General features: G+C 39.4%; 1 protein-coding gene and 1 long non-coding RNA gene across 4 annotated transcripts; both read left to right on the forward strand.

The window, feature by feature from the left end:
- The first annotated feature begins 262 nt into the window (after window positions 1–262).
- On the forward strand, window positions 263–4,126 carry LOC118109875. The gene is made up of 3 exons (XR_004696864.1): window positions 263–380; window positions 2,687–3,709; window positions 3,857–4,126. It is a non-coding gene; the product is annotated as an uncharacterized LOC118109875 (long non-coding RNA).
- A 6,093-nt stretch (window positions 4,127–10,219) lies between these two features.
- Window positions 10,220–14,901, forward strand: dnajc24 (DnaJ (Hsp40) homolog, subfamily C, member 24). Of its 3 annotated transcripts, XM_035157894.1 has the most exons (6): window positions 10,237–10,316; window positions 11,431–11,477; window positions 11,609–11,712; window positions 12,208–12,343; window positions 14,176–14,244; window positions 14,605–14,901. In XM_035157894.1, the coding sequence occupies exons 3-6, from the start codon at window positions 11,611–11,613 to the stop codon at window positions 14,814–14,816; spliced, it is 519 nt and encodes a 172-aa protein (XP_035013785.1). In that variant the 5' UTR covers window positions 10,237–10,316; window positions 11,431–11,477; window positions 11,609–11,610; the 3' UTR covers window positions 14,817–14,901. The 3 variants fall into 3 exon arrangements, with proteins under 3 accessions (XP_035013782.1, XP_035013784.1, XP_035013785.1); XM_035157891.1 differs by lacking the exon at window positions 11,431–11,477 and having other exon boundaries at window positions 10,220–10,316; XM_035157893.1 differs by lacking the exon at window positions 11,431–11,477 and having other exon boundaries at window positions 10,226–10,316; window positions 11,593–11,712.
- The last annotated feature ends 10,273 nt before the right edge of the window (window positions 14,902–25,174 follow it).

Genomic DNA, 25,174 nt, shown 5'->3' on the forward strand with positions numbered 1-25,174 from the left:
TGTTCCAGTTGTCAAAGGTGAAGGCTACAAGGAACTTTATATGAATCTGGAAAAAAAAGTATGTAGAAATCTGTGCACAGAAACTGCACTGGTCGGCGGAGGCATACAACTGCAGTGCGGTAATTGTAGTTTACTCTTTGTCGATTCCTGTATTCTTGTGCCTCAAGTCTATTCTCACCAGCCAGTCCTGTCCAGCCTCCTCTAGCTCGCCCTTCTGTCTCTAAACTCCTGCTCAAACCCTGGTGTTCAGTCTGACCACAGCCTCAACCGTCAAGCACCTGCTCTGCTTCGTGTCTTCTTCTCCAGCTGATCCAGGAAAAACACAAAGGATAGGAACACGACAGTGAATCATCTGTGCATGAAATTATAATTGCTTAAATGTAAGTCTACTTTCAATATTATATCAATATTTATTTAAATGTTGTGGTAGATGTACTTTTCAACCCTTCGTCGAAAGCACTAGACAACAATACAATCACACTTTCAACACATGGTTGGTTGGTTGATAAGGCTGAGTCATTCAGCTTTGACAAATCATACCATATAGTTAACAAGCTCTAACAAGCTTCTTGAATCTAACGGCTAATCTTGAGATGGCAAACAGAGGAAATTAAGATTTGAAGAGCTATGAGAGCCAAAGAGAGCTAGACTTGGTGCACCAAACTAGAACTATGAAAATATTCAACTTTAGCCTCACATTAATTTTAAATGTTTCAATAATGGGTCACATGTATTCACAGTACTTTATTGTGAAGTATTACAATTTGAAACATATACAATGAGCTACATAAGTGTAACAACCTGCTAAAATAGTTGGCAGGCATTCTGGGTTCGGAAGTGGGCCGACACTTTATTTAGGAAGCAGCTGCCTGGGAACTTCTGTTGACCAGCTGTGTTTCTCTGGCTCAGTGTCACTGCGACACACACACATGCACAGACAGTCTCTTGCTGGTTCAGCAGCTTAAATCAGTGAAGTGTTTCAGAGCACAGTAAGATGCGACCCATCATCAATCACACACACACACACACAAGGGAAGCAGGTGGCGGGCAGACAGTCAGTGTGTGTGTGTGTGTGTGCATGGCACTGAGCTGAGGTGAAGATGAGATGAGGTCTTTTTCCACTTCAGTGTGTTTCCATGCACTGGTAGTCTGCAGTCCCCTGCATTTACAGTTTAGTTTGTGTGTAGTTGAGTTGAGGTGGGCTTTGTGAGTCAGGGTGGACACAGCAGTGTAGGGCAAGGTTAGGCAGCACACAGCATGTTTGGCTATCCATTGCATCCTATATGAGCTTGTAGCTGAGATATAAAAGTGCCAAAAGCAGTGACTTTTACACGTAGGCAAGCAGAGCAGCGAGGTGGGGTCCTCACAATGTCTATGAAATACCAAGGGGGTGTTATCTTATAACTGTGAGGTGGGCCTATGCAGCTTCGAACACACTGACTAAAAGGGGTCTCTCACCGGAAGTGTGTGACATTGGTGCTGAGTCAGTCCTTTCATATGGGTTGTAAGATACTGTAGCTGTAGTGAGTAAATTAATGAATTATCCTGAAACTTATCATCCTGTTTTCATAGTTCTTAACAGCAGTTGTTGATGGTGGATCATGGTATGTGAGAGTGGATTTGCAGCCAGGACAAATGAGATCAGTGAGAGTACAGGTTCTTCAGGAGTTTTAACATTTATCAACTGACAAACAGCCTGAAGTGGATATTTAAATGCTAGTTCACAGCTAAACCGCTAACTTCTAATTCTCTGCTTCAGTCACTAGTATTGTGTCACCCCCCCAGCACCTTCTCTCTGTGCCTGCGTCCTGCTCGCAACGCAAAAAACAGAACTATCTGCTCAACTTGTGTAACAATATTCTTGCAAACATATGATAAATCAGCTTCATATGCTCATTTACCCGTTACTGCTTCTCAACACTGAGGAAGAAAAGACTGTTGTAGTAATTTTCTAATGTGCGAGTAGTTTCCACAGATTACATACATATAATGAGCGCAACATACCTGATCTCAGAACAGTGCAAGTGGAGTCAGCTTGACAAGAACTTTGTCTCTGTCTGTCTGTATAGCCAGTTGTGTGCATGTGTGTGTGGAGAACTGTGTCTAACTCTATCTCAATCTGTGTTTGAATCAGATTTTTAAATGTTTAAAATAATCTGCAAATGTGTGCTAAAATTTGTGAATATGTACAGTTATCTGCAAATGTGTATTTAGAAATTATGTGTATGGAATCAGATTTGTAAACATGTAAACAAATCTATAAACGTATCATGAGATTTACAAGTGCATGGAGGTGATATGTAGATACATCTGTGTGTTTACATATCTGTGAATGTGTAGATAAATATTTAATGTGTAGATAAATATTTAAATGATATTCGTGGCTAAAAAGGCTAGGTTTTGTTTCAAGACCTGGAAATACAGACATGTTGTCACTTACAACTCAAGTGGGCCTCACAGTTGGCTGTCATCTAACATGTGAGTTTTGCTAAACTTATGCTGTGGCAGATATGCAAATGCATGTGGGGTTAGGAATGTGCGATTGGATCACAAGCAGTCCTCATTGTATCTTGAGTGCATTTACACCTCTACTGCCACATTTTACCCCACTGTCTTTTGAATTTCATGCTGTGACAGTTACTCATCCGGTACAATTAACAATTGTTGTTTCTCTACCGTTCACCAGGTCCTTCTGGAGATTTCTTGGAAGAATTAGACGTCCTCCTATCGAACATCCCAGAAAATGGCCCTCCACTTGTCTTTCAACATCCAGACAGAGAAGTCATCTGACCTATTACTTTTACTTTCTTCCTTTGCTCTCTCACTCAGTCCTTCCCCTCCTACTCACAAAGCTGGTAACCCCCTTGACTATATTTTCACCAGAATTGTTTTACATCTAACCTCACTGTAACCCCACTTCATGTCTCTGACCACTTCTTTATCTCTTACTCTCTCCCACTCTCACAAACTGACAAACCTATCACTTCAACAGACTCTTTACCTGTCCGTCGCAACATTAGCCCCCTCCCTCCCTCCTCTCTGGCTTCCTCTGTTTTATCAGCCCTCCCTTCAACTCTCAGTCCTCCTCAGCTTCGTGGTTGTCTGACTCGGTGCGCGCCGACAGAGCCACTATGTGAGAATCAGAAAGGAAATGGCGAAAATCTTAACACCCTAATGACCTGCTCACTTATCAATCTCTTCTCTCCTCTTTCTCTGCCTCTATTTCTGCAGCCAAAAGCTCTTTTTACCAAACAAAAAATTCAATCCTCATTTTCGAACCCCAAAAACCTGTTCTCCATCTTTTCCAACCTCCTTGACCCCCCCTTACCCTCCTCCTTAGACCCTTCTACCAAGCCACTTTGTCAACTACTGTACAAAACAGATAGATGACATATGATCCTCATTTTCAAATCCACCTTCTGTAAATACATTTCCATCAACTTCATCTTCATCCCCTTCGCTTTTCTCTTTCACCCACCTGTCTCATAAGTTCTTATGCTGGTAGGAGAGCATAATAACTTATAAGAACATAAGTTCTTATGCTTCTAGACATTTCTGCTGGATTTGACACAGTGAACCACCAGATTTCCTCCCTTCAGGATCTGGGTGACTCAGGCTCTACTCTCTCCCTGCTCTCATCCTACCTCAAAGACCGCACTTGGTAACTTGGAGAGGATCTGTGGCCGAACCTTGTCCTGTCACTACTGGGGTAAGTCAAGGTTCTGTCCTGGGTCCACTCCTCTTCTCTCTGTACAACAACTCTCTCGGCTCTGTCATTCACTCACATTGATTTTCCTACCACAGCTACGCTGATGACACCCAAGTAATTCTCTCTTTTCCCCAATCTGAAACACAGGTAGCAGCAAGAACCTCTGCCTGTCTGACTGACATCTCTCAGTGGATGTCTGCACACCACCTGAAAATTAACCTTGACAAGACCGAACTACTTTTACTTCCAGGGAAAGGCTCTCCCACCCATGACCTTACTATTACCATTGACAACTCCGTGGTAGCCCCCACCCAGACTGCTAGGAACCTGGGTGTGACACTCGACTGTCAACTCTCCCTTACTTCCAACATTACTGCAACAACACGTTCCTGTAGATTCACGCTGCACAACATCAGGAGAATACGTCCCCTTCTCACTCAGAAGGCGGCGCAGGTTCTGGTCCAGGCTCCGGTCATCTCACGCCTAGACTATTGTAACACCCTCCTGGCAGGTCTACCTGCTAGTGCCATCGACCTCTGCAGCTCATCCAGAATGCAGCAGCTCGACTGGTCTTTAACCTACCTAAATTCACTCACACTACTCCGCTCCTCCGCTCCCTTCACTGGTTACCAGTGGCTGCCCGCATCCGTTTCAAAACATTAGTACTTGCGTACCGTGCTGCGAACGGATCGGGTCCAGTCTACATCCAGGACATGGTCAAACGTTACACCCCAGCCCGTTCACTCCGCTCTGCATCTGCCAATCGGCTTGTTGCTCCCTCACTGCGAGATAAACACTCGTTTGCTGTCCTGGCTCCTAAATGGTGGAACCAGCTCCACAATGACATCAGGACAGCAGAAAGTCTACACATCTTCCACCGCAAACTAAAGACACGTCTCTTTCGACTATACTATAAAAATAAAAATAAACACTATATTTAGTTGCACTTATATGGCACTTACATATAGCACTTTGTAGTTTGGCTTTCTTGAAGAAAATTGTACTTGCTTGATTCTTGTTGTTCTAGGTTTGTACCCTCATGGTTGAATGCACTTACTGTAAGTCGCTTTGGATAAAAGTGTCAGCTGAATGAAATGTAATGTAATGTTCGAGCTCTATCTAATTTAATTAGATCAGCCAAAAGGTATATTAATGCAGGTGAAAATGGGCTAAAAGTCTAAAAAGTCAGACAAAGGTCAATCACTGCACTTAACCCCTAGCCCCTAGCCCTAACCCTAACCCACAACATTTCCTTGACTTTCTGAACATTTTTACAAAGATAAATCCCAAAGTGGAAGCATACAAAGAGAAGGGGGACAAAACTTGAAGCTCAATTTAAATACATTTTATGTGGCGAGTTAAAAGTCATTAATGGAAGTAATGAATCAAACAACTGAGATCCCTTCATCCCTACAGCCATGCTGCCTACGAGACTAAAAGTCTGGTCACCCCACGGTTTTTCCCTCTGGTTTGTAATACTTAGGAATCCAGATATGTTCAGACCTCTGAGCCTTTTTGTCAAACAAAACAATTTTAAATGAAGCAGTAAAAAATATTTCTGTTTATTTATTATAAAGTTTGTGGTTGGTGTGCATTTTGTCTATTAATAGACAATAACAGCAACAGTGCATTCAGTTAACAAGAGAGCTCTTTATGTAGTTGTTTTTAAAAATGTTGATGATTATTATTTTAGTTAACACCTTTCTAATGAGCAGCTGTTCTCCATGAGGTGTGTGTGCGCATGTGTGTGTGTGTGTGTGTGTGTGTGTGTGTGTAGTCGCACGAGGTGCAGAGAAGGAATCAAACGTGTGGGTCAGTGATTCTGTCTGACTGACATGCTGTAGCTGCCTGCATTGTTCTGCTTGTTTATCACATTTTTATTGTCTTTTTTAATTAACAACAGTTTGTGATCACAAGCAGGTAGACGGGCCTGTGTGTGTGTGTGTGTGTGTGTGTTGTGTTGGTGTCGTCTCTGCCTGGTTGTTCTTTTCTGTCTTTAATGAGCCAGAGATTGCTGTTATTAACTTCAGTGTGTTTTCTTGAGCTCACACATTTCTAATGAACAGCTGCTCTACATCTGAGAGTGCTAGTCAGCAGTCACGCATGCCTGCATGCATGCACGCACGCACACAGAGGTGCTGGACTCTTTTTGGACATTTAAATCTTTTTATTTGTTTTATTCAATCAAAATTAGTATTATATATCTGTATATATACAAATCCGTACTGTTAATGTTGCTGATCCTGTAACAGGGTCATGCAGGCACTGCACTGAGCTGTGTACCAATTGATTCCATCACCAGGTCTCCAAACCGCCCGACTTGTTGCTGATTATTCTGTCAATGTCGTCGTTGGTGATACGATCTGTGTATGAAATGCCCATGACTTGCTTGGATTTTCTTTTGTAAATCCGCTGTCAGGTTATACATCTCAGAGGCATATCAAAAGACAGAAATACAATGACAGGCATGAGCTTCAGTTTGACTTTGAAGCTGATGTTTTTGTCACGCGACAAGGGTATTGCTCATAATACTGTCTGCACAGCTCTAGAAAGGATTTCCCTCTTTGTCCTTTCTTCACTGATGATGGTGCACAGGTTTGTTCCTCCTTCTTTGCTGATTGTCTTTTCAGTATTAATTTCCATACCACACCTTGTTTGGTTTGTATTTATATAGAGCTTTTCTAGTCTTGATGACCACTCAAAGCTCTTTACAGTACAGTTTTACATACACCCATTCACACACACACACATTCATACAGTGCATCTATTAGCAGCACTTTGTTGTTCTATGAGGGGCAATTCAGGGTTCAGCATCTTGCCCAAGGACACTTCGGCATGCAGATGGGGAAGATTGGGGATCGAACTGCCGACCTTCAGGTTGGAGGACGACCACTCTACCCCTCAGCCACAGCCGCCCATACCTGGCAAATCTTTTATCGAAATGTTTTGTCTGTTTGCCAGTCTAACAGACTGACACAGACATGCACAAGTGTCGAGGGTGCTGATATCCGTCATGGCAGCAGTATCCATCTAGAATCACTTCGTCTTTAGAAATTTGTCACCAAAGTAAAAGCACAATGTTTGTTTTGTTGCTCCAATCTGTCTGTCTGTCTGTATGAGGAAATTTATACCAACTTCACTTGTTATCCCACTCCCAAATATATTAAACCAAAGGCTCTCTCTCACCAGGAAGTATTTGAAGGAGCAGAACCCTTGAGATTCTACCACACACATTACTTTATGCTCATATGTATTTCTACTTATTTATTGTTATTACTATTTATAGTAGTGTTTACTTTTTGACACATTTCTTCTTCTTTCCTGTTGTGCAAAGCAATTAACCTTCAGGGATTCAGGTATATCAGATATCTCCTTGTCCACACAACTTGCCTTTTGAATTTGGCTACCAACCTTCTGTGATTTCCATGCAGAAGGATGAGATTAAGCTGATCTCTGCCAGTGCCTCAGGTTCTGGAGGGATGGTCACACTGCTCGCCTCACCTGGTGCATGCTGTCCTGCATTTGGGTTCATCTGTCGAGCAGAGCTGTGACCAAGCAGAACTGTTTTCCGATTAAATACTTTGAATGTAAATAAAGATTCATGATCTAAGCCTTGAAGTGTGCTGCCTCTAAATGCAGTCTTGGACTCCTTCACCTCTGAAACATGATATCAATATAAGCACAGAGTTCATTTCATGGTAGTTGTGCCGAACTTTATCACACAGAATAAATCTTTGTTATTAATAAAGTGATAACCACAGCCCCCTATTGTGACACTGCATATTTTGTCACTTGGCTAATTGAGAGAAATAATGAACTGCACAACAATGTCAGTCACCCCGTGTCTATCTTCTCCTCCCCCTCCACTCGTGATCTGGAGCTGTAAGTGAGTGACAGACAGGAAGTCAGATCATAAAGGTGTCAATGTGTCACCTCTTCTATTCTATTCAATTCCAAATTAAGCTTTCCATGATTGTCAGGATTATTAACGCAGATCCTGTCGGCGTGTTCTGCTCTATTCCTGGCTGCTATTTCCCTGGTTTTGCAGAGACACTATGATCATAGCTGGCATACTGGTAAAAGTCAGGGTGAAAGCCAAGATCATAGTTAGAATATATTCAAATCTCTTTTTCTGGACATTTCCCAGAAGAAAATTGGTTTTGTTGCATTAATGGATCATTGCCATTGTTTGGTTTTGGACCAAGTTAGAATGTGCATGACTCGGATAGATAGATACAGATAGATAGATAAATGTATTTTATTGATCCCAGTTTTTGGGAAATTATTGTATCACAGCAGCATGTCAAGGGCATTGCACATAGAGCAAAGAACTAAAGGTTAAATGCAAAATATGATTAAAGAGACAAGCGTGCAAAATTACAGTAGTTGTTTGAACATGACTTAATAAAATAAATGACTAAAAGATGTGCAGTAAAAAATGAATATGAATATAATATGTGCAAAAAAATGTATTCAGTTATTGCAGGAATAATCAGAGAGTTTTGGTGTGGACAGAAACTATAGGGCTCATGGTTTTGAAGGTTCACCTTTTGACAGAGGTGAGAAGTTGTACAGTCCTATTGCTGTGGGCAGGAAAGATTTCCTGTATCTGTCCTTGCTGCAGGCGGAGCTGAACCAGTCTGTTGGAGAAAGTGCTCCGCTGTCTGTCCACTAGGTGGTGGAGAGGGTGCTCGTGATTGTCCATGATGGATAACAGTTTGTTCAGTGCCCTCCTCTCCACCACCACTTCATAAGAGTCCGGTTTGCAGCCGATGATGGAGCCAGCCTTCTTAATCAGCTTGTTACAGTAAGTCTGTTGGTGTCACCGGCTCCGATGCTGCTCCCCAGCAGACCACAGCAAAGTACAGTGCACTGGCTACATCAGACTGATAGAAGATTTCCAACATCTTGCTGCACACGATGAAAGATCTCAGCTTCCGCAGGAAATAGATGACAAATATGATGTGGTCCTGATGCTAAATGAGTACAGATGTGTAAACTTAATAGTATTGTTTTTTGGATCAGTTTACCGTTGGAAGAGAAAGCTGTTATATCATGTCACTTTGACACCAATCTTCAAATAAATACCCTTTACGCACATTTAAACTGTAGGCTAGTAGATTAAATGGTAACAATAGAGATACAGACATGGTCAAATGTAGCATGAATAACATTTGAAAATTCTTATGTGACTGAAAATAAATTGATTCATTTAATTTTTATATGTATATTTGTATTTTGGTACTTTCTGTCTGTCTTTCAGAGTTGTAGATGCTTTTATATAAACAAGGATTAGGGCCGCATGAAAAAAGAGGTTTTCCTTTTGGAAAAGGAAAAGAAAAAGAAAATATACTTTAGAATTACCCATAAAACAGTCCTGTATGATTCCTCATACTTCCTCCAGTAAAAACACAATATTGTTGCTGGGACTGGTACATATTTACAATAGTAAATAGATTTGACAGTAGCAGCCCAACATGTCATGACAACAACCTGCTTCCTGTTGTAGTGATTGTCTCACCACCACTTTCGCCTGTGGATTTAACCGATAATTTGGACAGGGATGAAACACAAGAAGACAAAGTGGTTTTTGGGTGTGGTGCCATATATGTTGAGTTGAGATCTAGAGCCAGCGGTGCATTTTCAGTGGCTGCAAAATAAGCAAATGACCCTGAGCGCATGATGAGTCCTCAAATATTTGAAACCGGTTTACAGGAAGGAAAAAGAAACACATATGATGTAAATGAAATAGTTTTTTGACATTTTGGCAAAGGAAAATGAACAAATAACACAGGGACTCTTAATTAAAACTGAACATTTTTTATTTCATAGAGATCTATAAAGTCAAAATTTCGACTATTTTCATGAGACTACTGACTTTTCTTTGTTTTAATTTTCAAAAAAACAAACCTAATACAAGATCAGGGCCTCCTGTACTTTTACAAAGTGTTAGAGGCACTAACCCCAAAATCTGAGATTTTGAGGATACAGTCATTATATTACGGGAATGAAGTCATAATTTTCATCTTTGTGGTATAATGCATGAATATCAGAAGATCCGTCTATCCCACAGGGGCTTTGAGGAAAATGCCTCTTTTGCAGAAGAGGAAATGACATGTAGTGGTCAACTGTGAGGTTATTATTGTTTACATCTGAGTGATATTCAAAGGGGGTCCTTAGTTTCTCAACAAACAATGAGATTGGTTCAACATATTCGATCCAGGAGGAGTTAAACTTACAAGCTTGGGCTCTCCTTGCTGCTTAAGTATTTTTTTTTTAATATATGATTTTTTCTTATTGAATCCTGACTTTATTCTCATAATATTATGACTTTTTTTTTCTCAATAAATTGAAACTTTATTTTCGTAATATAATAACTTTATTCTCAATTACGACTATGGTAATATCATGACCTTATTCTCCAAATGTCCGATTTTTTTCTCCAATATTTCCCTAATACTCCGTCGTACTTTTATTTCAAAGAGGACATGAAAAATCAACAGGAAGTCGTCTGCGGCGGAACTCCAGAAACACAGCTTGTTTCTAGGGGGACTCATAATAGAGTTGTACACAATGTGGTCCCTCAGGTGACAGACGTGTTTTTAAGGTAAGTGAGACTCTGAGCAGAGAAAGATGAAGACAGGATGAAACATGTCTTCGTCACTATTGAACGTCATAGTACCCAGGACCGTTAAGCGGAGGGATCATAAGCTCACGCTCCTAGACTTAATAACTTCGACATGTTCCTATTGTAATTTATGTAAAGGACTGCAACTAACAGTTATTTTGTCCATCTGTTGATCTTCTTGTGAAATTAAAACAATATAAACTATTTGTTGTAACTAGATACTGATATCAGCTTGTCCCTGAGGGCTGTGCTGACAGTATGTGATGGTCTGTCAACATGCATATCGCAAAGGACTGCTTCAGCTGTGATCAATTGTTTTCCTTGCAGGTTAATATATCTGGCCAATCAGATGTAGCCCTGATGTCCTAGGTAATAAATCAAAGATATTCAGATATCTTACGGGTTTTTTGCGTTGAGGAATCAGTGTCAGAAGAGAGAGAGAGAGAGAGAGAGAGAGAGAGAATCGCGAAGCGGCTCCATCAAATCTCGCTGCGCGTCCTCCCGACTAAATTCTATGTGGAGACTTCCAGTGATCACGTTTGTCTCAGGTCAAATTCATCCCTGTGAGCGGTCAAATATAACACGTGTTCTCATTTCAGAAGCTGCTATCACAGGAACTGACTTAGAAGTTGTATGTAGTATATGATTGTGTTTCATAACAGTGATTCACATTCATTAATGATAATTACAATAATAACAACAACACATTTATTTGTATAGCTCTTTTAACAAAGACATTACATAGGATTAGAAAGAAGATACAAGTGAATAACTATAAATATAGGATCCTGGTCATAATCAAACATTATTTTTTTTATTGTTTTGTACATGAAGAAGTGTTAAATGACCAAGTGATGCCTCTTGATATGTAACTTAAGCGGCTTTCAGACATGCAATGATTTGTGTGTCGGATGTGTTGCTGTTGTGTACAAGCATGTGTGAAAGGCAAACTGCTGAGAAGGTCCGGACCAAAGTCTCCGGAGTTCTTGTGCAGGTTATGTCTGAAAACAGCTTTAGATATTAGATCTCATGATCGTCTCTACTCTTCAGTCATTTGCAGTTCTGACATTTACAAATGCTTTGTGTTTTAAAGGAGTGCATCTAAAGTGGCCTATGACCTTTGTACCCTGCACTGATCAGGCAGGTTTTAAACAGATGGTTGTCTCTTTATATATGCACCACATGCAGCTGTCAACCCTGTGATGCATAAGCTCGGTCAGCAGAGCTTTGTGTTGATGCATTAGTGTGATGTTAGTGTTGTGCTTGAGCAGGGATGTGTGAAGCAGAAAAGAAGGACCTGTATGCTGTGCTGGGAGCCAGCCCCTCAGACTCAGTCCAGCAGCTCAGACACAGATACCAGCAGCTGGCCTTACAGGTAAACACACCACGCACCTGTCCGGCTGCCTGATAGTACAAAGCAACTGCTACTACATACTAGTGTTTCTATAGTGTCTGAGTTAATTATATAAAAGGCACAGACTCAGTCCAAGCTAAGCCCAAACACAAGTCACATCTGACTGATGAAAAAGAAGAATCAGCTCCTGTTGAAATGTGAAAAATTAGTTCAGCATTTATACCAAAATTCGTATATATTTCTCAAGTCTTTCTTAATAGAGCACACACACACACACACACACACACACACACATCTATCCTGTTCACACTAGCTATAAAGACATAATTACATGGTAAAATATTAGAAACTAAAATCCAACAAAGTCTGTGTTCAGCTTTAAAACACATTCTGAATTTCAGCTGTAGATAATGAGCCATCAGTAGCCACAAGTTTGAACAATCAAGTACATTTCAAAATTAAAGCCTTTTTAGTATGAATATTTGTATGTATGTGTGTGTGTGTGTGTGTGTACAGTACCACCCAGACCGTCTTAGGGGTGAGTGTTCTTCAGAAGCTGAGTCTGGTGTAAAGAAGTTTCTGGAAGTTGATGCAGCCTGGAGGATCCTCAGCGACGAGGCCACCAGGAGACGGTATGACCTGCAGAGGAGAGGTAGGACGTCATGTTTCACTGGGATAATGCATGGGAAATATATATATATGGAATAATACCCAAAGAATCTGGGTGCTAATGCAGACACACAGTACAGTAGGCGGACAAACTACCTTATGAAGGTATACTGCACTAAAAATCTAGCTGGGTATAATTATAGTGCCTATACAAATCTTTGATTCGTTTAGGCACCAGCTTACAATAGATTACTTTGAGAAATACTGTTCATATATGTTGTCCCACAGACCATTTATCTAAATGTAAGAAAAACTAAAAAGACAATATTAAACACTTCAAATCTGTTGTGTTGGGAAGTCCGACTGCAAATGTAAATAAAAATTGTATAAAACAAAACAAATTTACTAACTTGATCAGGGCAGCGTTAGTTGGGGTGTGAAATCTGTGTGTGGTGTTAGACCTCTAGTCTGCTCCTCATCTCTGCCGCACAGTCCAGGCTACATTAGCCACAACTAGCATAACACACAGACCACCAGTGGTATGATATACAAATATTTCATGTATAATAAGAACAGTTCATCATATAGCACTTAACTAAACAAAGTTACAAACTGCTAAACAGAAACAGATTGGGCAATCAGAAGAAAGCAGTTATATCAAGAGAGATGATCTAACGATCAAGCATCCTGCTGATAAAAAAACTGAAAGAAATAAAATATGTTTTTGTTTTCCATTGGTATATATGAGTAAATTCTCCCTGAAAGCTTCAACCTCTTCTTCATTTATCCTATTTCAAATTATCACTAGTGCAGCTGCAGTTATTCATCATGCTAATTAAAACCCAAGCAAAGTTAACACTAATTATTCATGGTTCAAAGTCATTATCACTGTCGGACTGTACAACTTGATAATGACTCTTTCCTCAGGAGTGAACTGTGAAAAATATGTCTGTGAACATCTCTATCTGTCAGTTCATCCCTTTATCATTTTACATCCATCCATCGATGACTAAGATTCTGCTGTATTCTTGTGTGGGCAGTGTAGTGACCTGGGCCTTGCTTTCCAAACGTATCTTAAGGTGATAAGGATCAATTAATGATTTCAGATTTTGACCAACTTGCTCTATTCTTGGTAAATATATTAACAAGCCACTTAAGCCACTTCACTTCCTGTTTCAAATCTTTACTGTCCAGGGTTAACCCCGCCTCTCATCCAACATCAGCTGGGATTGGCTCCAGCCCTGTGCAACCCTAACCCACAACGGAATAGTGGGAGGGAGGGAGGGAGGGATGAATATAGTTTTCCATACACTTCTATACAGCAAGTCTTATTCAGAAATTATTATTTTAGAATCATACATTTTATGTTAACCTAACAAAGGAGCCTTTGTGCCTAAATCTAAGCAAACCATGATGGTTCCATAAGCTTAACCACGTTTATTATTGTAACCCTGACAAGGAAAGTCCAGTAAGCTTGCTGCCAGTTTGGTGGGAGATGTTCTTCAAAAGAATCACATCATTACCTTTTTAACACAGTCACAATTCAAGATCTTGATTGTAAGGTTTTATCAAATTGTGAATTGTACTTTTGAAAACAATGTTGAGGCTGCTTTTGATATCATAGAGCAAAATGTGAAACTGTCAGTAACTGCAGTTTTTAAGTGTTGACACTCTGTTGTGGTCTTGCCTCATCTAGACTCTGAATTAGAAAAGTCAAGACATTAGGGCTGCACGATATATCAAAAATGTATCGCCATCGCGATATTAAACAACATTATCGCATATCGCATGTTTTCCTAATATCGTGCAGGCCTAAAAGACACAAGTGTTCACAGCAGTTGCTGTGATAATAATGCTGAATCAATGCTCTTTCAGCCCAGGAATTGAAACAGGATTGGCCTGTAGATTCTACAGTCCATCTGGAGGACATGACCTGGGACCAGGGTAAACGCACACACCACATACACACACACAATTCTCTAATATTTTTGCATAAACCTCAAAATAATCAGAAGGTTTGAATATTCTAAAACATTTACACACACAAGAAGTGTTGTAAAATGATGAAGAAATATTTAAGTAACTCAATTTGCAGCCAATGTCCTCTAAGTTTGAGATGTATATCAGTGGCAGCTGACTCCGAACTGTTAACTATTCTCTTCCTCCTTGATATAAGTGCAGCCTTTGACACCATTTCTCATAATATTCTCCTTGACAGACTAGCCTCCATTGGCATCACTAATACACCTTTTGACTGATATATATACCAGGTATATATTGTTTACATAGTTTCATGTTTTTCAGATGAGTGTGCGTACACATACTGTTGTCGCTGTGGAGGAGGATTCAGCGTGTCAGAGGAGGAGGTGGAGGAGGAGACGCAGGATGAGGACACGGAGGAAACGGGAGAGGGACGGCACAGAGGAGTGGTTGTCTGCTGTGATACATGTTCCCTCAGTGTGTATGTCACATGGTCATTACATAGAATGACTCTAACGTCAAAGAGACACAAATAATTGAACTGTGTAACTGTTCAGCATCTCAGATTTCATGTTCATCACTGGCAACGGGGCACCAATAAAACAGTGTACTGAGAACACACTAGTGTTTATGGCCATGCTTCTCTTTCTATACAGTAGGTTCAGCAGTGGTGGCTGAGGGCTGGTGATATAACTGGCCTGGTACTATGGCATCAGACAGCAGTGTTTACTTCTGAATGTCAATGTTACACATTTTATACATATCATACATTTATATAAATAATTTAAATATAAATACAGACCATTTCTATGTTAAAATATCTCATAAAGCAAAAAAAAAAAATCAAAAGCATCCCCAAAACAGGTACTTACATTTATCATAGTACCCTACAGTGAATTTGATCAGGTATTTCTCTAAAGGTTATGGATATTATTTTATTCAGGAGCTAATGGATGTTGTTGGAGGACCATAAATACCATCATGGGGATTGTTCATGGGTAATGTGATGCCAAAGCAGTAAGAGGGTGATTGTCTATCCTGTGAGATTTTACTCAGACACCGTGAGGGGTGTCTAGACTCTGGGGTCCTCACTACATGTTCAAACCTGCCTGCAAGCTGGCATGATGCTGCTGATCATACCTGATGCTGCTCATCAACCACATCTCACACAGACGCACACAGATAACCACCAGCTTTCTGTCTGTTCAAACCCAGGAGCACAGTTAAACAGATGTAAGTACATTGATAATACTGTATGTGTTCTATTGTACCCATTAATTCAGTAATTCAAATCACTTGATATTCTAGTGTCAGACAGGATGATAAAACTTTTAAAAATGCAGGTATCCCTGTCCGATACAATATATGGTTCACAGCCTGGTGTTTTCATATCATATTTGTGATTAAATGAATGGATCCCCCTCAATCAGCCCTCGTAGAGCATCTCTGCATCAGTTCCCATATGCAGTTTAGGCAGTAGCTTTTTAATTGAATAAAATGGGTATGTATGTCAGAGTGACAGAATTTGTAGTACATCAGACCTTTTTAATTACAAAAAGTGTCTTCCCCTCTTCTCGAATATGTGTGTGTCAAAGAACATCAATGCATTCCTTTCAAAGTGTAGATGTAAAAAATTATGCAAGATTCAGGAGGAAAAACAATATTCATCTGAATCAACAACAGTTCAACAAATCTGACATTTTATTTGTGTTAAAAACAGTGATTCTAAGTAACATTTACACTTGAGAACAGTTCAACAGAAGAATGAGTGTGCGTTTTTCATGGTGTTCAATGGAATTAATTATAGCAGACAGTAGTTCTGTGAAAGCAGCAAGAAACAAAAAAAAGCTAAAACATGAATATCCTATGACCCATAAAAATTATCCTGTGACCGCCCGGGGTCCTGAACCCCAGGTTTAGCAGTGGTTCCCTAAATGACAGCGCTATTGTCCTCTCAGCGGGGCTGCGACAGACACACAAAGGGATAAAGGCTGGTAATGACTCTGCTCTCTCGTTGGTCACTCAGCCTGCAAAGGTCACAGCTGACAGAAGCTCCCAGTGATGATCGTCTCTCATCTATTACCCCCCATCCATCCATCCATCATCATCCATTTCTGTTTTCCTCAGAGAGCAGGACGAAGGGAGGAGAAAGTTAGGATGTGACAGAAAAGAAAGGAGTGGAGGGGTAACATTTCTTGTTTGAATTATCTGCTAATTATCTCTTGAGCATCATCAAAATCAGCAGCAGTGGTCAGCAACGTAGTATTTCTAATGAGACACAGAGAGAGGGCCGGTGGGGTGGGATGGGGTGACAGCTGATGGTTAAATTAGGGGTTGGTAGAATATTTATGTGACAGCCACAAAGACATGCTGGGATGTGCTGGGATACAAAATCACTTTCACCAACACACCACCTGCAATTACAGTGCTTTAGATCACTTTCCACCAACCAACCCTCGATCAACCCCCCCCACCTCTACTCCATCCCTACCCTGTTTACACACTGTAAAAATCTTCTCATCTCTTTAATCAAACCAACTAATCTATCATTAGTAAACCACTATAATTAGTAAAAGAATAATTCCATTTTAGAATGTTGAAGGGCCTTGAAGGGTTTTTTCATGGCTGCTTCACTAATTTAAAATCTGCAGTGGACGTAAAAATCTACTTTTCTGCTAATGTTTACATCAACTTGAGGGAAATTGCTTTTTAATTTGTACAAATGTTCACTTGGATTCAAAGATTAAGTAATTAGGTTTTGGTGATCAAAGTTCAAATCTCAAGGTCACAGTGACCTCATGTTCTTGTGAATGAGATATATCAGGAACACCTGAACTGTTATCTTAAGAATGCCTCAAAAGAATCCTTTCAAATTTGGTGAAAACTTGGACTTGGACTTGGATTAAGTGATTCGATTTAGGTGGTCAAAGTTTGAGGTCAGAGTGGCCTAACAAATCATCTTCTTGACCTCTTGAACATATCTCAAGTCTGCCTGTGGGGAATTTCTTCAGATTTTGACCAGTTTTCACTTTTACAAAACGGATCCGATTTCAGTGGTCAAAGGTCACATTTACTTTATATTAAACTGGAAAAATACCTTTGGTCACAGCTTCACATATTGTTTTACAGTGCATCATGTCCTTGTCTTTGAAAGCTCCACCCCTCTCCATGCTGCAATTAGAGCGCTCAGATCACTCTCTCTGTCTAACCCCTATCTCTCCTCTCCTTCTCTTCCTCTGATCCTTTTTCCCTCTGAGCGCTTGTAAATAGACCTATTTAGCCCCCCCACACAGTCAGTGTCTCTCTACCTCTGTCTGTGTTTCTGTTTGGGTGGCTGACAGTTGTGTAAGGGTGATAGAGGGGGTGGAGGTGTTGATGGATGTACTGAATAACTGTCAGGGTAATAACTGTGAAAGGGTGGCATTGCCCTTTAATAAATGTCCCATGAAGACTGTGATGAATCTGGATTATATATGTGATGATACACAGTCATTTGAAAACCTCCTTTCTTAAAAAAAAAAAAATCCATTAAGCATTCTTCTCAATTACGGAATGTTTTCAAGTCTTTTGAATTAAATGGTAGAAGCTCTAAAGACTTTTTCATCTTGATTTCTATTTTATGTAAAAAGTTCCATTTGAGCTTATTTTATCTGTGTCAAAATTTATTTTGCGTCTTTGATTTATAAAACATAATTTCTGAGTATAAATTAATGAAGAATGGATGAACACTATAAAGCAAAATATGTTTTTTAGGTTGCTCTAGTCCTCATATCCTTTTCTTGTTAACAACGACATGTCTTAGTAATTTTACCACCCCAGTGGCAACCCCAAATAATATACATACATAGGCTGCTTGGATCAACTGGAATGATTTCCTACATCATTTGCAGTTCACGAAATCAGTTAGAAATTCATATACATTTTTAAAAGCTTGAAGATCCAATCATGAATTGAAAAAAGTTGCCATAGTAACATCTCGTCAGTTTATGCATTGAATTGCACAAAAGAAAACATTCTATGTCAAAAATTGCTTTAAGCTGTTGGCATGCTTTGAGAAAGAAATGGTATTACTGTGACAGCTGGCGAGTGAGGCTCCTTTTGTAAGTTGGGCCTTGCTTCATTTTTGGACACAGGCTGTATTATTGAGGAGGTTCTCCCAACTTTGAATGGAATGAAGGGAAAATGGAAGTCTGAAAGACTTTTAGAAATATTTTTAGCAAATATACTTGCTCAAATAAAAAAATAAAAAAGAGAAAAAGAATAATTAATGGAAATCAGAAAAAGTGAAATTAAATAATTTGCCAGATGTATTTCTGTGCCCCTTAAGCCTTTAAACAGCATTGCAAACTTACAAACCTAAATAATCACCTTAATACTAGATAGTTGTTTTACCATCGTGTTAAATGATGATTTAATGACAACAAACCGTTGAAAATGTGAGTATTCCATGGAGCAGAGCTGAGGGGGTTCTGCGTAACATTCATTTCAAGTGAGCCTCTTTCAATGAACCTGAGGGTGGGGGCTCTGACACTGTGCCACCCAGCAGACACCTTGTTAATAAGAAGCAACGTCCCATTGGGTGCTAACTAATTGGCTGTAGCAGAAAAGGCCTCAGAGACACCCAGACCTTATCAACTCATTATCATGTTGTTAGCTTGTTATTAGCTCAAAGCTTTTTTTTCTAGCTCCTTAACTTGATGAATGACCAGTCAAACAATCAGTGGAACACTGTGTGTGTGTTTGTGTGTGTGTGTGTGCGAGAGAGAGAGAGGCAGAGAGTGTGTGTGTTCCTAACTGTAGATATTGCAAGTGTCTTTGAGTGGTTCTTAAGACCTCACTGCTGAGACTCACATGAAATCACTTGACTTGTCATGGTCAGTTCTGCTCTGCCTGTGTAAACAGGTGTGTAATGTTCTGTGTGGCTCTGGATGATATGATATGGTATGATATGGCATTTGGAAAAGGGGAAAGTGGAAAAAAGAAGACACCATCATGTTGCATCCTGGGAAATGTAGGATCCAGTTTCATTGGAGTCTGACCAATGTATGACCTTTCTAAAAAGTTTCTGCTGAACACAATGACAAAGTGCAATTTCCTGAAAGAATTGTCTCTCTTCCTGTGACTGTGTCCAGAGTATTGTGTTTAGCTGCATTCAGACATGCACTGAACTCTGGAGACCCTCCGGAGTTCTCCAGATGCCTCAACATGCTCCTCTCGCTCTGCTTATCAGGCATCGATAGGTAGGGTTGATCTAGTTCCACATCAAGAAGACATCATAAAAGGACTCATCTGTGATGTTATGGAAGATGACCGGGGGACAGTGGACCGTTATCTCCTCTAGCTCTAAGTTCCAATCATCTTGTCCAGGTTGCCTGATCCTCCTTTGTTGTAGGATGATGGCTGTCCTCACTATCACAGCCATTTTGTGTAGTGTGCGTACGATAATCTTATTATTATCTTTCAGAGGCAAGAAATAGCAGGGGTGGAAGTGAAGGCAAACTTTTATGAGAGCCTCTCCCACTTGTTGCTAGAACTGCAAGGAAGAGCTTACATCATCAGAGTTACATCATATATAAGCAGCACCCCCTGGATCTTCTCATGGCCTCCACTGCTTGACTTCCCTCAGATTACTTCTTATAGTGCTAAAAATAGTCTTGAAAGTCAATCCTTGTAGCCTCAAAGTGTGCAGCTTTCATTGAATATGATTTCACTTCTTCCAATACTGTTTCAAAAAACTGACATAATTCATGAGATTATCTCTACTGTTTAACATAGTGATGGATCAGATTTAACCCTTGAGGCAATGCAAAACAAGCAATCTGAATCATTGCCAGTTTTAAATAACAGAAAATATCTGTAGAAGATTTCACAATTTTACAATTACACACAACAAAAAACAGGGGGTTAGGGTTAAAAATATACATCATCACCCTAACCCTATCAAAGTATTTTTCTGTGGATATAATTTACAGTTTTGCCCTGGTTGGTGTTTGAATGGTAAATTATCTGTATTTATGTAGTGCTTTTCTTGCCTTGATGACCACTCAAACCACTTTATCCAACCGTGTTTCACCCATTCACACACACTTTCATACAGTACATCTATGTGCAGCACTTTTTCTATGAGGGGCCAATCGGGATTCAGTATCTTTCCCAAGGACACGTCAGCATGCAGATGGGGAAGACGGGGATGGAACCACCAACCCTTTGTTCACTGCTATCTGACCAAACAGAAATAAAAACAGTAAAACAATGTTAACTCTGTCATAATACAGTGATTGGTCACTCAGATCTAAGTTCATCTGCACAACATCCTGAACGTATTCGGTACATAATATGGAAAAATGTCCCCAAGAATTCAATAGTCCCTGACTTAAAGCTCACATTTTAACCTGTTGGAAGGAATTCTGAGATTCTGATTCACTATTAAAACAAAACAAAGCTCAAATGAAAACCCCTAAGGCTTGTGACAACCTATTGGGGGTATCCAGAGGGAGGTCTGCCACTGAGTGAAGCAGAATAGAATGGAGAGCTGTGTGTCCTGGTCGGTGCTAAGCCGCTTCAGTCCAGGTTAAGCGTGAGTAATCTGTATTGGCTCACAGGCCCCCAATGGGTCCTGACCCCCACTCCCTGCCCTGTCCTCTCTGCTTAATCTGCCCCTCACTCCCTGCCCTTCTGCCCCCTGCCCTGATCAGCACTCTACCATCACCTCCCACCATATTATTGTCTCTGTATTATCAATGAGAGCCACAGAGACTGCACAGACAAGGCCAGTAGGCTCAGGGAGCACTTTGGTTGTCCCACAGAGGACAAAAAAAATCTATAATTCTCCAAAAACCACATATTTAAAATATAAAAAATAGGTGGCCAAAAAACTCGCTCCATTTCCTTAAGAGCACCGTAAAACACAAAAGTATAAATTAAGGTCTCTGCAGAATCCTTTTAAATACCCTCTTAAAACATTCCTTTTTTAAAAAGCAGTTTATTTATTCTAGAGCACCATCTTATCAGCTTTATTATTATTATTATTATTATTATTATTATTATTATTATTAGTAGTAGTAGTAGTAGTAGTAGTAGAAGTAGTATTAATAGTAGTAGAAGTAGTAAAATAGTCACACAATCAGTCTCTCAAAATGATCAATTTACAGCATGAAGGGCAGGTATCAAGCTTTCATATCAACATGCCACTGCAACAGTTTCATGAAATCCCCTATATGTTAGCATTTATTGTACAACATCTTTTGTTCCTGCAGACTTTGATTTTAGAGTAATGATTTAATTTTCCAAAAAGACCTCACCACTGGAACATGAATAATAATGAACCATAAACAGGCAGCAGAATTCTCTTATCTTTTAATGATGACAATTGTAAGAAAAAAAAAATGTGGATTCACCAGTGACAGTTGGGGAGAGATTGACCCTTGCCTTTAATTAGGGTTTTAATAGCAAAATACAAATTCTGCTAAATATTCTGCTGGCACTGCAGTTTATCCTGAAAGACAGGCTGCTTACATTTATATAGGAGAATACATTTATCTAGAACTTCCCCCATCTTATCAAAGATCTTTACAGTACAAATCACAGACATTCATACAGTGGACATATAATAATAATAATAATAATAATAATAATAATAATAATAATAATAATAATAATAATAATAATAATAATGTTTCAGTACAGGATAAGAATATTGAAATGAATCGAATTCAGAGAGGGATGAGAGCTGCATAAAGAACCAGAAAATTTCAAGAAGGGGTTTAAGAGCATGGAGAGTTAGTAAATCCTTGATACACATTTTACAATCAATACAAACAGTAACAGGAAGCCATTAGTTATATATACAAACAAAGAGTGTATACAGAGAGTTTTACGGAAATGTGAACAACCCTGTGTAAATCCTCAGGTGGTACAGATGTTACATATTCTGTGTATAAAGGTGCATTTAATTTTTCCTGCTGAGGGTTGTGCAGTGTTACAAGAGGAGGAGAAGGACTGACAGGCAAATAGGAGATGAGTCCACTGCCACATGTTGATGTGTGGACAGCTGGAGGCCTCACTCCAGTCGAGGTGGAGAGAATTCTCCTCTGACATTCAAACAGTATAAAAGCTTTGACAGGAGCAGCTTTTCAGAAGTGACCTGGTGGCAGAGAGCGAATGTTCTGTCATTAGTTGCTCCTCTTCTACATGTGCTGTCATAATGAAGTGAAGCCCAAGAGGACAGCAGACCTGACAGCCCCTGCTCCCCCCGCTACACAGGACCAGAGAAGAGAAGATGACAAGAGCAGTGAAGGAAGTGTCAGAGGACAGACATCTTCATCTGTCTTAATAGTGTTTTGGCGTTTTGTTTTTCTTAAGCTTTGGTTTTTAATCCCCCCTCATAGTGTTTGTTGCTTTTAGCCTTCATGTCCTGGTTTGTTTTAGTTTGTCACATTGACTATATACAGTATACACTGTGTGTGAGGGTTACCCCCCCGATTCAATGCCTCCACACACTCTGGCTCTCATCATCGTTTTTTGGTTGAATGACACAAAATACAATTACAACCAGAACCGCACAATCAGAACATACGTGTGTGTGTGTGTGTGTGTGTGTGACAAACAACAAGAAGTAAGAATGTATTTAGTAAATTTTAAATTTCAAACTAACAAGCACAGCTTGAAAAATGAGCTTGAGATCCAGGGGCATTTGGAGAAATTTATTACATTGATCTTGTTTTACAAAAACAAGTATTATCAGACTAATATTAATCAATCTTGCACTAGTTTCCTGTACTGGCTCCAGTTAATTTTGATTCAATCACTTCTCATCATAATCAGCAGATTTCCTTCATATCAGACCTCCATGGTTCAAGACATCTTGTCATGGATCAATGAGAAGAAGTGATCGCTCTGAAGATGGAGCATTCCAGTGGGTTTCTGCACCAGACTCAGATTGAAAAAGTCTTCATTCCAGTTATTGTGAATTGCCGAAGCAGAGGATCCTGGGTTATTCTTCTTCAGTCTGGTAACAGTTTGTATAAATATGTAAATCTTCTAAATACATGCATGTCACTGCTCCTCCTGTTTCACTGCCTCCACACATGTCTATGACTCTCGTCATCGTTTGTAGGATGAATGAAACAAATTACAATTTAAGCTGCAAGCAGCAATGGTCGGGCCCTAAGAGTCCAATGCACGTCGGGGTTAATGCGGCTGCTGTGTATTTGCTGGAGGTTGATTGACATGGCATGGTATTGCGTTATGCCTTTGCACAGTTAAATGTTACATCCTGTATAGGTGGGCATCCTGTTGCTAGTAGGTGGTTGAATTTTGGCATGTAAATGTGGTCACACCAGGTCATCAAACATGATTGCAGCAGGACTGCTTGATATATAGTATTTCTCCTCGGATCCTCTACCGTTACTGACAATAATCTATCAATTCATTGACCTCCAGTTATGCTTCAACATTTGTATTCTTATCAATGCTGCTAAAACCTTTATCTTGGTGATGTTCTCCTTTACACTTGACATCTATTGCACTTCTGTCCGCCCTGGGAGAGGGATCCCTCACATGTGGCTCTCTCTGAGGTTTCTACCTTCTTTTTACCCTGTTAAAAGGGTTTTTTTAGTAGTTTTTCCTTACTCTTGTTGAGGGTTAAGGGCAGAGGATGTCACACCATGTTAAAGCCCTATGAGACAAATTGTGATTTGTGAATATGGCCTATACAAATACAATTTGATTAATTGATTGATATTAAGTCATGTGCGGATTGGACAATGTATAGTCATATTAGTGGAACTTCCTGTTTCATGGCGCTATGGCCACAGGCAAGCTGTTTAAGGAAAACGTACAATTAGCACAACTTTTACCAATGAAACATTGACGTTATGAAGTATAAACTTTAACGAGTACATACAGTACAAAATTTGAAGTTTGGGCAAATTAAGCATGAACACTCAAATTTCAACTTCCTATTTCACAGCAAAACTTCACAATTCCACATTATGCCACGTTAATTTTTTGTCTTTTGCTTGCACTTCCCAAAGGAAGTTGATATGATTATTCTGGAGCATGAGTTCCTTAAAGTACAATTCCTGTAAATAGCAAAAACCATGCAAAAATTGTTAATTACAATCAACATCACAGACTTTTCGTCGATTTTCATACATGCCGGTGAAACGTGACGACGGGGCCGCTTCATTGAAATTTTGTAGGGGGCGCTATTGAGCCATTTTACCACATCCATGTGCAAGACCCATATTGGAAGTAAATGTTTCTCATTTGCTGTATGATGAGTTTCGTGACTTATCGAGCATTAGGGCTGCACCTATCGATTATTTTTTAATCGATTAATTTTTGATTAATCGATTAATGTGACGATTATTTTTCGATTAAGCGATTAATCTAACAATATTTTTTATTACTCGATTAATATATTAATGAATTTATCAAAAATAAAATGTTACAAATCTGACAAAAAACTAAGTATGCACTGCAAAGCATTATTCCACAACAAAAAATGTCTGAACTGCCAATCAGCCTATAACAGTCCCATACAAAATCTCTCCAAAATAAAATAAGTGAAAGGCATATATCAATCTACATTTAGCTGTCCAACAAAAAAATAAATGCAAACCAAAATAAAATCCAAGTAACTTTCTGGAGGAATATCAAAACACTGTGTACATTCAATAATAATACATTTAATGAATAAATACATAAATAAATAAAAGAGCTTTTGAAAAAGATATCTTCAAATAAAGTGCTTAATTTTAGAAAAAATAAATATAAAGATTTGGTTTTGTTGGTTTTGGGTTGAGTTTCCCCTTTTCCTTTTTTTCTTAATATATAACTACATTACACATATAAACAATCTCAACAAACAGCTTTAACACTCCCTTTGTCT

Source organism: Hippoglossus stenolepis, chromosome 5, assembly GCF_022539355.2.
Source record: "Hippoglossus stenolepis isolate QCI-W04-F060 chromosome 5, HSTE1.2, whole genome shotgun sequence".
Lineage (NCBI taxonomy): Eukaryota > Metazoa > Chordata > Actinopteri > Pleuronectiformes > Pleuronectidae > Hippoglossus > Hippoglossus stenolepis.

Coding starts and splice junctions, on each gene's coding strand:
- dnajc24 (XM_035157891.1), top strand. CDS start 11,611: ATGTGTGAAGCAGAAAAGAAGGACCTGTATGCTGTGCTGGGAGCCAGC. Junction 11,713..12,207: donor ACCAGCAGCTGGCCTTACAG/GTAAACACACCA, acceptor GTGTGTGTACAG/TACCACCCAGACCGTCTTAG. Junction 12,344..14,175: donor GTATGACCTGCAGAGGAGAG/GTAGGACGTCAT, acceptor ATGCTCTTTCAG/CCCAGGAATTGAAACAGGAT.